Source organism: Rhinichthys klamathensis, unplaced genomic scaffold (genome assembly GCF_029890125.1).
Source record: "Rhinichthys klamathensis goyatoka isolate OS25496 unplaced genomic scaffold, OSU_Roscu_1.1 h1tg000064l_1, whole genome shotgun sequence".
Classification (NCBI taxonomy): Eukaryota; Metazoa; Chordata; class Actinopteri; order Cypriniformes; family Leuciscidae; genus Rhinichthys; species Rhinichthys klamathensis.
In genome coordinates this window covers 2,835,680-2,850,183 of record NW_026606607.1, presented here as the reverse complement: position 1 = coordinate 2,850,183, position 14,504 = coordinate 2,835,680, and the positions used below count along the sequence as shown (strand labels likewise).

The window sequence follows — 14,504 nt, the reverse complement described above, 5'->3', positions numbered from 1 at the left end:
GCACATGAAATCCGTTTCAAGCTACATTCATATGTGGTTTGAAATCCTATTCAAATCACATATCAGGGCATCGGCTTCAGTCTGAACGATCGGATTTCGCGTGGTATGTGACTCTCACGTTAAATGTAAACGTCAGACGTTGTTAGAGGAAACACGCTGAAAGTCGCTGTCGAAACAATTCTGTGTTGTTGCAAAGTGCCGGACGAGCAGAACATTATTATTTCTGAAACATATTTTGAAACTAGCGCGGAAAAAAAGCTGTAGTGCATAATATCCTCATACAGTTCTGCAGCTCAAGACGCAGTAGTCCAGCGCGGCGGCTACACATTCCCATGTTGTAAAATTTAAATAAGACGACATCTCGATTGCAAATGCAAACCCCTCCATCAACACAATGTCAGTGCCATATTGCCCAAGAGCTGCATGGATACACACATCGGATCTGAACAGTTGCGATACACAGTGTGGACATCATTTTAGATCAGATTCCAATCGGATACAAAGATAATCGGATTTGGACTGACAGTGTGAATGTAGCCATAGTTAAATACGTCAACATTTTAGCCATAGTCAACGCTTCATTAACACATGTCATGTGGTTGATGAGCTGATGCTGTGCCTCACCACAAACGCCTTCTTTCATCAGTTTTTTACACTCTTCTCTTTAACTTTTAGCAGTAGATAGAACTCGAAATGTTTTTTCCCGATGCGACCGATTAGTACAGACCAAAACTCGACCATTTTTCAGCAGCAATAATCAGCCAAATTTGCGAGTCCGTTCAGTTCAATGGCATTGTTTACGTTCAGTGCCTCCAAAATGGCCGACTTCTGGTTTGATGACGCGTCGTGAAACCCTCTATACATTATAACATAAATAATGATTTAAAAACCTGAAAGAAGCAGTTTTTTGTTGTTGTTTTTGGGGGGGGTTTTTGGATAAAAGACGTCGTTATGTTTCGCTTCTCTGTCTGCGCTTCAGAGAGCATCTAAAGCCGCTAAACTTATGGAAAGTTCAGTCAGGGAAACCGTTTCTCAAAGATGCGCAACGATTTATAGATTTATTTGGAACTATTTTCATTGGCGATATAGATCAAAATGTAAGTCATGTAATATTAACAACTTGTTTATTTTAAACAACGTCCTACTGATGTTCGGGACAGCACTCTTCCTCATCTGATAATGTTGCTTAACTTAGGCTATTGTTAGAAATAGAAGGGGAAAAAACCAGGATAGCCTAGAGGAACTTTTTTGTGAATTGTATTCTGTTTCAGAAATGGGCTTTTATTGTAATATCTGTTGATTCATTTTGTTTCAGTGGTCTGTTATGCTTCATAATAAAATATGGCTACCCATCCGCAGCTTTACTTGGTCTTGTTTATGCACCAGCTGCAAATGCTAACAAATAAACAGCGTTAGTTTTTGTATCAACAATCATGAATTAAAAATGCTAAGTCAGTCTTTGTTTGTATTGCATGTTCACTTTTAATACAACGAAACAGCCTAGGTCTCCCATCCCTCACAAACTCGCGGTCGAGTACGTCATAATGATCGCCGCATTCCTCAGAACGCTCGGTGACGTTATAATGAGTGCAGCGGATTTTTTCTTCTTGTAGCGAGTCGGCGATTGAGTGAGTAGCCTATGCTTTTTACACTGGGTTTGGGGATCTGAATTTGAATCTTTATATAATTTGCAGAAGAATCTGCTTAAACTGTGGAATGTTATTGTATAGATTAGCTGTTGCTACATTTAGATAAATAAATAGGCATGGCTACACTGGTTTGTGTGGAAATGAGAGCATGATATGTGAATCAATAATGATCAAATCTTTTTATTTATATAATTGTAGATCATTTATATTCAAATGACAAAATGATAGCAGATCTGATGACACACTGAAGTGATTCTGAAAGCTTATTTGCCTTAAGCTGATTTGTTTAAATCAATCAAATTTGCCTCGACAACCGGCAAAATAAAACATGAATATATACATTTACGTTATGTGCATCGGAGTTATTCACATTAGTAGGTAAATTGATAAAAATAACAATTAACTTTTTTAGCTTCATTGTTCATTTTAAATACATTTCAAGGAGGCTCTCAGCCTCACTTGACTCTTCTGATGGATCGCCACTGGGCATACACTGTATACATTTTTATTTGTATTTTTTAGAAAATTAAAGGCCTACTTGATTTTCCGCGTTCCGCTCCATCTTGTGCACAGTCTTGTCTGCACAGCTATTAGTTGGTGGACCAGTGTGACACTCACAATTTCCTATTTATACTTTAGCAGATGTCAAAGAGCAGTACTGAGTCGTGTCAACATCCTTCTATCTTAACAATCACCTACCGTATGCGTTGTTGAGCACACACCGTTAGCGCGAACACAAAAATTGGCCTACACATGGATGTCTGTTGAACTTCAGATGACAAAATGCGGAATGTGGGTTTACGTTGGGCTTAAGACAACAAGCTTTCAGGTTCTTGTACTGTATGTTTACTCAAATCATCTCTTCCCTTTCTCTTTCTTTCATAGTGTTTCACAGATATACATTGCAAATAGTATTGTTCAGTTCCAGTTCATTTTCTACATATCTAACATCGATATGAGTTTGTCAACCATGCCCACCATTTTTGAGAGTGCAGAGCAGTCATCATCTACTGAGTACTCAGATGAGCTTACTACGGCCCTTGCTGCGGGACGGTGGTGGGCGATAATGGAGGTTTCGGACCCCATACCTGAGGATTATGAGTACGGGGACATCTCAGGCCAGTGGGGGGAAACAATGGAGGCGGGAGAAACATCATGTCCCTCATCCCTGGTCTTCAGTAATGCATCTGAGAAGCCTCATTTCCAGCACTCGGGCTTCTCAGATGCAACACGGAAGACCACACCGCAGTGGAGGCAGAAGATGACGCAGGGAGCACCCTTCTCTTCCAGATCCACACAGGGAGCACCTGTGCCCGCCAGATCCACACAGAGAGCACCTGTGCCCGCCAGATCCACACAGAGAGCACCTGTGCCTGCCAGAGCCACACGGGAAGCACCTGTGCCCGCCAGATCCACACAGAGAGCACCTGTGCCTGCCAGATCAACCCGGGAAGCACCTGTGCCCGCCAGATCAACACGGGAAGCACCTGTGCCCGCCAGATCAACACGGGAAGCACCTGTGCCCGCCAGATCAACACGGGAAGCACCTGTGCCCGCCAGATCCACACAGGAAGCACCTGTGCCCGCCAGATCAACACAGGGAGCACCTGTGCCCGCCAGATCCACACAGGAAGCACCTGTGCCCGCCAGATCCACACAGGAAGCACCTGTGCCCACCAGATCCACACAGGAAGCACCTGTGCCCGCCAGATCCACACAGGAAGCACCTGTGCCCGCCAGATCAACACAGGGAGCACCTGTGCCCGCCAGATCAACACAGAGAGCACCTGTGCCCGCCAGATTCACACAGGAAGCACCTGTGCCCACCAGATCCACACAGAGAGCACCTGTGCCCGCCAGATCAACACAGGAAGCACCTGTGCCCGCCAGATCAACACAGGAAGCACCTTTGCCCGCCAGATCAACACAGGAAGCACCTGTGCCCGCCAGATCCACACAGAGAGCACCTGTGCCCGCCAGATCCACACAGAGAGCACCTGTGCCCGCCAGATCCACAGAGGGAGCACCTGTGCCCGCCAGATCCACAGAGGGAGCACCTGTGCCCGCCAGATCCACACAGGGAGCACCTGTGCCCATAGGGTCCAAACAAAGAGGAATACTCAGGATCCCATTACATTTGACTAAACACCTGATACATGCCTCTTTTGAAACACCCATGCCCATCCAGTCTCTACAGAGGGCACCAGTGGCGTCCTCAAAGGTGCTCACATACTCCTCAGATGGAGCACCCATGCAGGACAAGATGGGACCTAGGCCCAAACTTAAGATCCCTGAGCCATTAAGGCAGGAGCTGCTGCAGAAGAAGCCTTACACTTTTCTGCAGGGACCACCCATGCCCATCCAGTCTCTACAGAGGGCACCAGTGGCGTCCTCAAAGGTGCTCACATACTCCTCAGATGGAGCACCCATGCAGGACAAGATGGGACCTAGGCCCAAACTTAAGATCCCTGAGCCATTAAGGCAGGAGCTGCTGCAGCAGAAGCCTTACACTTTTCTGCAGGGACCACCCATGCCTGACAACATCACAAAGAGATCAAAAGAACAAAGAGAACAAAATCAAAAGATCCCTGAGCCTGAGATAGCGCCTGTTTGTTGCACACAGGGAGTACTTGTTATTGACAAGATCTCCGAGAAGAGAGATGCTAAAAACCCTGAGCTACTGAGGCAGCATTCGCAAAATGTGTCTTCTGCAAAACTCAGGATCCCTAGGAAGCAGAGGGAGAAGTTGAGGGATTGGTGGGGGCATCAGCAGAAGAATGTGCAAAAGGGAGTGTCTGTGCCTGCCAAGACCCCACAGAGAACACTTGCTCCACTGTGTTCCCCACAGCAACCACCCAGGTCTCCCGAGGGAGCACCCATGTCCAGATGGAGTAAGAGCGTGTGTCTATGGAGCACAGAAGCTTCTGTAAGTCCCTTATATTGCTAGTTTTTACTTATTTTAAAATGTATTCAAACAAGTAAACGTTGCCTTTAACTATGCTATTTAAATTTTCTTTCGATTTTCTTTAAGAATCACTCATTAAATCTGGTCAGCGTTACATGATTATGTCTGTTCCTTCAACAGGACAGTGCAGGAGTGGACAGATCAGCCCCACAAAAAAAGCAGCGGACGGCTATCAAAGTCAACAACCAACAGTCGGATCCAGGCAGCTTAGACCAAATGGACTATTTATGTAGCATATTTGCTAAATTTTGTGTAATTTCCAATATTTAATATTTATATTGTAATTGTATATGAGTACATGTCTTATGTGAATACATACAGACAGTATAATAAAATATATATATACAAACTGTGTATATTTATTTGTCAATGACAACACACATTAATTAGTGTTATATAAACAGATATTTTCATCTGTGTCACTGAGCTGATTAAATTCACACACTAAGCCAGAGAATAGCATTGTAACAACATATATTCATATTTACCACAATTTATGGCTAAAGACAATGGCTATGTAATACAACTGATTCACTATTTCAGTATACATTTTCTTGCAACAATAGCCTGACATCATCAGATAAAGGTTTGTTTTATTTTTATGACAGATTTAAGTCCAAATACTTTTTCTATACTTTTATCAGTGGTATTTTTGTATACAAAAAAAACAAACATATATTTTAGGAAGCTTCTGGTGCATTTATTTGGTGCATGTTTCACTAGATTCGCTTTTGCTATGTATACTTAAAGATTCAGTTTTTCTGGAAATTGTACTTCATACTTCATTCATAAGTATTTATTTCGTTTATGCCATATATTTACATGAACTGACTTTCTGATGCATGGCCCTGCAAAAGAAACAATATATGAATGAATCAGAATGCATGAAAAAGTTGCAGAATGTAACTGCACATTGCTATGATATATATCAAGAAGTGTTCAATTTGTGTCAAAGCTCTTTGGTGGTTCCCCTTGATTGCATAACATTTTAAATATAGAAAACCAAGCGCTCCCTTTATAACGCGGCTGACTTTGCTCACTCACGCAAAAACTCCTGTTATCATCAATGAATCTAAATACACACTGTATATAATACAAATCAGGTTTATTTGCAAAATGTACAGACTTTCAGCTGTTTGCAATGAAAAAATCAAAACAAAAGTCATAGAAATAGCTCAACACAACAAACGTTTCAAGTGGTTTCCCGAAATTCAACTGAAAATGCAACTTTTAATGACTTACGCAGTCTCAAAATTATTTTGTAAAAATTATATATAAATCTCTTATTTACATAATGTCTACGCTTTGTTATAATGAGATGATTTGCAAGCGTGTAGAACTTAGTTAAACAGTGTTTTGAAGGGTATTGAGCAGATTCTGACTAACTTACAGTAAACACCTCTTATTGGTCATTGCGTTACACAGACATGCCTGAGATTAGGGGTGTGCCGGTTTCAGAATTGGTGATGACGGTTATGACGCGAGTCAAATGTGACGGTTCGTAACATAACCGTCGTTGTCGTCGTCGTGGCATTGGGGGAAGGGGGTTATAGGATGGTCGGTTGAATAACTGTTCATTAGTTATAGGTCAACTTAATTTGAATAAACAAGCAGACACTGATTAGCAACTCGCTTTACGTTCATTTAAAATGAACAGCAAGACAACCAGAAGTGAATGTGCTTTCCATTAAATGAATCACACACAGTAAACAAATCCTTAACAAAAACAAAAAAACAAACGTTGCAATGAACGTGCTTTGTTTTAAAGGTGCTAAATGTAACTTTTCTTTTAAAATGAATCCTTTTTTTTATTGCCTGTGTGTGAAGGGGTTGTAATCACACATTATAATGATCCACTTGTCGGGTTTTGCTATTACCTCTGAAGGCCAGTATTCCTATTTATATGTGAAGTCTCCGGGTCGGATTTCCTGTGAAATCCATCGGATGTGACGTGCATGCGCGCTCCCGAGCCTCTCTCCTTTTTATATACAGTCTATGCGACGGCACTGCAGCTGACGACATGGAGTCTGATAACACCAAACAACGACCTGCCTCCAGCACAACACACACTCCAACACAAACTCCACATAAATATAAAAAACAAAACAAAACAAACATTTATCTGCTGAAGCTCGTCAGGCCAAACGTGAATCGGATCGACTTAGGACGAAAACACGGATCAACATCGGCAGAGCGTTTGAATTATGGAGAGACCTCCGCTATTTTTATTGTGATAAATTACAAGTTTTCAGATATGCTGAAATAATGGTAAACTGTAATGAAATAGCAAGGTAAACTACAACATATATGAGACATGAAATGAATACAAAAGACTGTTCCAAGATAACAAAAAGTAGGTGCTTTAGGATGTAACTTTTATTTTATGTACTAGATCTACTGTCTAACGTCACTCATCCCACTACTACCATATTGTTTATAATACACATTTCCAGACACGTTCAGTACAGTAATGTTACATCCTACGATCTTACTGTTACACTGAAATTGTTCAGTCTAGTCACTAACCGTTTTCGTTATCATATTATACATTCACCTATGTTGACATTGCTGATTGTGAAAGATACACGAATAGTTAGTGAAATGCCTTAACACCACAAATGTAACATTATCATGGTACGAGCATGGAGCATTAGTTCAACGTCAAGCTGATAAAAGTAGCCTATTATTGTAACGTTGCAGTGGGAGTTTACATGAGTTTCCAGCATGTTGTGTGATGCTTTCTCCGGTGTGTTGAAAGTCTCAGTGTGGCCGGTACCATGCGTGCTCGCTCTTGTGTTCGAGCACACGCAAGAGCACGAGCGCTCTTGTAATAATTGGTTGCAATCTGAAACATCACCGATAGAGGCCGCTAAAAAATGCATATAGCACCTTTAAATAAATCACACACAGTAAACAAAACCTTAACAAAAAAACGTTGCAATTTAGACGCGCAAACTGGGTGCCAGTGCGGTGAGACGTAGTAGCCTACATGCTCGGACAGATTCGGCTTTAAGTCGTTCATCCTCGGATGCGGCGTCGCACGCGCTGTTACAAAAAGAGCCGTGCACACAGCCAAGCGAAATGGGGTCTTGCGCACCCAACGCATCATTTTTGCTGGGCGCACCTTCGTGTTCGTGCGGACGCGTCGAGGATAAACAAGGCTTTACTCCGTGTCAGCGCACGCTCTGATCGGTAAAGGTGCACAGACCTCTCCCGAATCATCTCCAGCCGAAGCAGCCTCCGAAGCACCACTAACTCCGCCTCCGTTTCCCTCGTAAGCTGATATTAGTATTTAAACATTCTCTTTGATAAAAAAAAAAAAAAAAAAAATTGTAATAGCACTGTTTTGGCGGTTATAGAGTTCTAATGACAGTGTTCAACTAACCATCGATTTCACGGTTATATAATAACCGTCACAACCCTACCTGTGATTGGCTACAATATTCAGCGCTGCAAAAACACGTTGTATGGAAACATTTGTGATAGAAACCAAGAGCTCACACACAAATACAAGCAGGACTGTTTGAAAGCAATTTTAAAAACCCATCGGATCTACACAAATCACACAAATGACCTATTCGGTGGCAAGGTGACAAGTTTGCATCCCTGATTCTGAATATGGTAAAAATTACAGCATTACAGTAATGATTTCAAGGAGAATAACAATAAACGCTTAAGTAAAACATCTGTTAGAGTTAATGAGACTTTTGGGGGGAAAATGTCATACAAAAAAAATGTCACATAAAAATATCATAAAATTCTTACAGGTTTGATATACTGCCTTTTTTCTTGTAATATTGGGATGAAATGTATGGAAGCTTGTTTCCGCCTTGGAATAAAAATTTTAAATGTCATTGCGACTTTTTCTCTCAAAATTGTGAGATATAAAGTTGCAATTGCGAGTTATGAAGTCAGAATTGCATGATATAAAGTATTTTTCTCTCAGAATTGTCAGTTTATATCTCACGATTCTGCTGTTTAAAATAGTCATTTTGTCATGCTACTAACTACTAATATTCTATAATTCTTATTTAGAGTTTATAAAATCACTATTTTAACATTTACACTCACATTTTGTCAAAATTCATCTATTGAAGCATCGTGTCACAGACAAATGTTAATCCTGAATGAGAGACAGTTCAAATCACTTTATCTACAACAGAATGTGTGTGTGTAGTCCCATGTTTCTGAATAAATCCTGAATAATCTGATTAATAGCTTGCAAAGACATATTTGAATGGTCTATAAGCATTTCATATATTTTCATAATGACGTGTGTGTGTGTGTGTGTGTGTGTGTGTCTAGATATGAATGCAAAAAGACTTTATTAATAAGTAGAGTGGCCAGCAGAGGGCAGTAGAAGACCACTTATTGGCTCACTTTCATTTTAACAGCCTTGAGTTTCAACAACATTCTGAACTAAAGCAAATCATGCTAGAACAGGGTAAATCATGTAAAGCATACTACAAAATGGAATATCATGGTAAAACTATGGTAAATCATGCTAGATTCATGGTAAATCATACTAGAACATGGTAAATCATGGTAAAAGTATGGTAAAGCATGGTAAAACTATGGTAAATCATGGTAAAACTATGGTAAATCATGCTAGAATCATGGTAAATCATACCAGAGCGTGGTAAATCATGGTAAACGATGGTAAATTATGCTACAACAGGGTAAATCATGTAAAGCATACTAGAACATTGTGAATCATGCTAGATTCATGGTAAATCATACTAGAACATGGTAAATCATGGTAAAACTATGGTGAATCATGCTAGATTCATGGTAATTCATACTAGAACATGGTAAATCATGGTCAAACTGTGGTAAATCATGCTAGATTCATGGTAATTCATACCAGAGCGTGGTAAATCATGGTAAACGATGGTAAATTATGCTACAACAGGGTAAATCATGTAAAGCATACTAGAACATTGTGAATCATGCTAGATTCATGGTAAATCATACTAGAACATGGTAAATCATGGTAAACTATGGTAAATCATACTAGATTCATGGTAAATCATTCTAGAACATGGTAAATTATGGTAAATCATGCTAGATTCATGGTAATTCATACCAGAGCATTGTAAATCATCGTAAACGATGGTAAATTATGCTACAACAGGGTAAATCATGTAAAGCATACTAGAACATTGTGAATCATGCTAGATTCATGGTAAATCATACTAGAACATGGTAAATCATGGTAAAACTATGGTACATCATGGTAAAGCTATGGTAAATCATACTAGAACATGGTTAATCATGGTAAAATTATGGTAAATCATGCTAGTATCATGGTAAATCATGGTAAACGGTTTTCCATCTATTATGTCAGTGGTTACATGCTTGCTAAATGTCTTTAATGCTTATGTGCTAAAAGGGCTTAACTGCTTGAACACCGCTAAATGCTGCTTGCAGCTTTAATTTTTTATTATTATTATTGCCTGGCGGAAACAAGATTCCATAGTTCCAACTGATTTTCCTTCAGATTTCAAATTAGACACCAACTAAGTACCAAAATGTGCGATCAACAGCAGAAAATCACAGTTACTCACTTTTTTCTCTCCCCACAATTTATTAATGGTGTTTTTCCCACGTCTTGTGTCCGAGTCATCGATAACGTCATCGTGCACCAGGCTGGCAGTGTGGATCATCTCAGAGATCATAGCGATAGAGCGCTGCGCCGGCAGCAAAACCCTGAGGACATCAGATGTGCCTTATTAACACTGACTGACGCATCACATTAGGAATTCACACACACACACACACAGCACTGAAGTGCTTTCTCACCCCTCTTTATTGCTGTGGACGTTACAAGCTCGAGCCATCAAGATCACAATCATCGGTCGAAAGGCTTTCCCCTTCCCATCAAAGTAATAATCACAGAGTGCTTTGAGCTCTGCTTTAGAGACGAGCAGCTGCTGAACACACGTTTAACAAGGTCAGTTTGAGCGCATAGAAGAGCATAAAACATCTCAGAGAAGTGGTGGAAAGTGTTTGGGCATTAATAATTACTAAATATAACACTTCATAAAACAACAGTGGACAAGAAAAACAATGTTTAGTGGTAAACGCTATGTAGAACTATGCAGTATTCTTGCTGTACCTTTTTTATGTCTTCATATAAATCTTGCAAGTCCTTTTGTGCAAGTGAGAAAGGATCTTTTAACTTTGCATCACTGTGTATACTGCAACAGACCCGTGGAGTTGAGAACAGACATCTAGAGCTGTGCCTGAAACACAAACATGGAAAAAAGATTCAATAAACACAATAAAAAAAACATATTTTTTTAGTTATTAACAAAAAATCAAACAATGTGCATGTATGAATGAATCTATAAATAAGGGAGAGCAGGGCTAGTTGACAAATTGACACTTAGGTTTGGTTTATTTTTGAAAATCAATATATTTATGTATTTAAAATGTATAATTAAAATGATGTAATGTTCTTAAAATCACATATTAATATTATACATTTGTAATATTAAAGGCTGTTTAAAGGCTTTGCAACTTTGAATGGGGTCGTATAAACACATTTTACCAAATCACCCATTTAAATATATTTATATTAGTGCTGGGCAACGATTAATCGCGAATAATCGTATCCAAAATAAAAGTTTGTGTTTACATAATAATATATGGGTGTACTGTGTGTAATTATTTTGTATATATATAAATACACACACATGCATGTATATATTTTTGAAAAATGTATTATTTATATATAAAATATTTATAATATAAATTATGTATAAACGTATGTATTTACGTGCAAGTATTTCTTATATACATGCATGCGTGTGCATTTATATATACAAAATACCTGCACACAGCACACACACATATGTAAACACAAACTTGTATCTTGGATGCCCAGCACATAATATCTATGCAATTTTTTTTTGTGGGGGGGGGGAATATATATGGAGACTGGAGAGAGATCATTTATATAATAATATGAAGTTATTTTATGTATATAATAACATTTTTCGACTTGAATATATATTTATAATAAATGAACATATTTCAGTAGAATGTAATTAATTTAATTACTCCAGTCTTCTGTCTTACATGATCCTTCAGAAAATAATGAATATGCTGATTTGCTGCTCAAGAAACATTTTGAATTACTATCAATATTGAAATGTTGTGCAGCTTAATTTTTGTGGGAAACATGATTATGAAACAAATCTTTTGTAAGATTTTAAATGCATTTACTGTAACAAACTATGTATATCTTTAAAGAGAAATATATCCTGCTAACCTCAAACTTCTGAACTAATTAAATAGTTTTGTTTAAATTATTATTATTATTATTTTTAAAACACACAACTGCTTTGGCTACCTGAAACTGTCATAAGTTATACTCATAACATTATACAACTAGACTTTGAACCTAATAGTTTTTTTGTAATAGTCCATGTTACACGTTCCCTGAGTGACAACTAGCCCCAGTGTACCTATACACATTAGCACTAACTAGTGGTACACATTTACACCATGACATTGACATACCTTGCAAGGATCATTGGTTTGTTAAAATTATGTACAGGGCCCTGCAGGAATAAAGCCTGAAAAACATAAAGTACCCATCAAAACAATAGTGCAAACTGTGCTCAGGATATAGTGTGTCTTAACATTTGCCAACACAACTTACACAAGCACAACACAAGACTTCCTGTGCAACATTCTTGTCCACCAGTGACATTGAATGGCATGCAATACGGAACATGAGTCTCTAATGAATGAGTTCTTGACCTTTAACACACAGTTCAGGCAGGAGGTCTTTACAAACACGACTGCAATCATCTGATCTAAGACTTTTTTTCACTATTACAGCGCATGACATTCGCACTCATTTCAAACCTAATGTGATCTGTCATTCATTGGCTCACACCGGTGACCTTCATCGTCATCATCATCATCATCATCATCAGTGTGATCGCGTTACCTGTGTCACAGCGGAGGACGACGCGCTTCTTCTGCCTGCTGAAGCCGTGTGTGTAAAAGCTCTTCTGCTGACTGAGCCCACAACACCAGTCCGGCACTACAGCAGCTCCTGCACTGCTCCTCCAGCACAGGCTCCACAGTTAGTCATTATAGTGAGAAAGTTACGAGAGTTTCCATTTGTACGACAGCTTCTGAACCCATTCAATTAATAGATTTAATCAGTTATGGTTTATAACGCGTATAAATTTCCAAAAAGACATAAAAATCCCGAATATGGCATAAATGGAGCATTCGTGTTTTTGAGCCGATGAGCGCCCTCTGGTGGAATATTGAAGGATTGTTTGTGTGACAGTTCTGATGTTTTCCTCTAGTTACGTGATGTAAGGAAGTAGGTTACAGGACAAATAGTAAAAATAATATGCCTGTACGTTTGATGTAATGACAAAACATGGTTTCACATTATTTTTATTTCTATCGGCCGTCGTCATCGCTACATTTAAGGACGAACAAGAATTCTGTGAGAATGGAAGTTGTAATGAAAGAGAGTTCGATAAGAGTCACTTTTATAGCAATGTGAAACACTGTGGAGAAATACCACTGACATTATCACATCCATGACATTGACATACCTTGCAAGGATCATTGGTTTGTTAAAATTATGTACAGGGCCCTGTCGGAATAAAACCTAATAAAAACATAAAGTACCCATCAAAACAATAGTGCAAACTGTGCTCAGGATATGTCTTAACATTTGCCAACACAACTTACACAAGCACAACACAAGACTTCCTGTGCAACATTCTTGTCCACCAGTGACATTGAATGGCATGCAATACCGAGCAGTGAGTCTCTAATGAATGAGTTCTTGACCTTTAACACATTCAGGCAGGAGGTCTTTACAAACACGACTGCATTCATCTGATCTAAGACTTTTTTTTCACTATTACAGCGCATGACATTCGCAGTTCGCACTCATTTCAAACCTAATGTGATAAAATACGGCAGTGATCTGTCATTCATTGGCTCACACCGGTGACCTTCATCATCATCATCATCATCATCAGTGTGATCGCGTTACCTGTGTCACAGCGGAGGACGACGCGCTTCTTCTGCCTGCTGAAGCCGTGTGTGTAAAAGCTCTTCTGCTGAGCCCACAACACCAGTCCAGCACTACAGCAGCTCCTGCACTGCTCCTCCAGCACAGGCTCCACGGCACCGCCATGACGCCCCGACAGAGAGCCTATATGGGGAGGCGCCCCTGGCAGTTTTACGCCCCGGCAGTTTTAGGACCCTGTTGTTCCTGATGCGTCCAGTAGAGGGATATACTGCGAAATAACATAATTAAATCGACGCTTACACATTAATATCCCGTCCATAGACTTGACAATTTTGTGTTTTTTTGTTAATTTAAATATAAACGTTACAGTGTAGATCTCCACGGATTAAATTTTCTGTAGATATTCAGTTGGGCTTCACTCTCAGTCTGTCATTTATTTATTTGCCAATCGACTTTTTTTTTTTTTTAAATAAGTGCCAGTTATAAATTAAATTAAATTTAATACATTATTAGCTAAATGTGTAATTTGTATATGTACATTTCTGAAATACATAACTTGGACACAGTCACCTCTGATAACAGATCACTCTAAATTGTAATGTAGATGTGCATTTTCTGTAAAGCTGCTTTGAAACAGCATGTATTGTGAAAAGCGCTATACAAATAAATGTGAAATTCATTGAAAAGTTATGGAGGGTTTTGGGTAAGTGTATCCACAACGTTGGTGCCTACGTTCTGTTATTATGCATCATCATCATCATTGTTCCGCGTTCTCATTGGTTTGTTGGCATTTGGGGGATGCGAAAGGAAAGCTGACTATGAATAGAGCTTCAGGGATGACATCAAAACCTGGAAGACTAATTCGCCACTG

General features: G+C 39.3%; 1 protein-coding gene across 1 annotated transcript; it reads right to left on the bottom strand.

The window, feature by feature from the left end:
* Nucleotides 1-1,186: 1,186 nt before the first annotated feature.
* Nucleotides 1,187-12,642, bottom strand: LOC130084390 (all trans-polyprenyl-diphosphate synthase PDSS1-like). Its single transcript, XM_056249792.1, has 6 exons — nt 12,578-12,642; nt 12,142-12,197; nt 10,733-10,859; nt 10,417-10,547; nt 10,182-10,323; nt 1,187-1,234 (listed from the first exon to the last, which is right to left on the bottom strand). Exons 2-6 carry the CDS (start codon nt 12,153-12,155, stop codon nt 1,187-1,189), a joined length of 462 nt encoding a protein of 153 aa, XP_056105767.1. The 5' UTR covers nt 12,156-12,197; nt 12,578-12,642.
* Between the last annotated feature and the right edge of the window lie 1,862 nt (nt 12,643-14,504).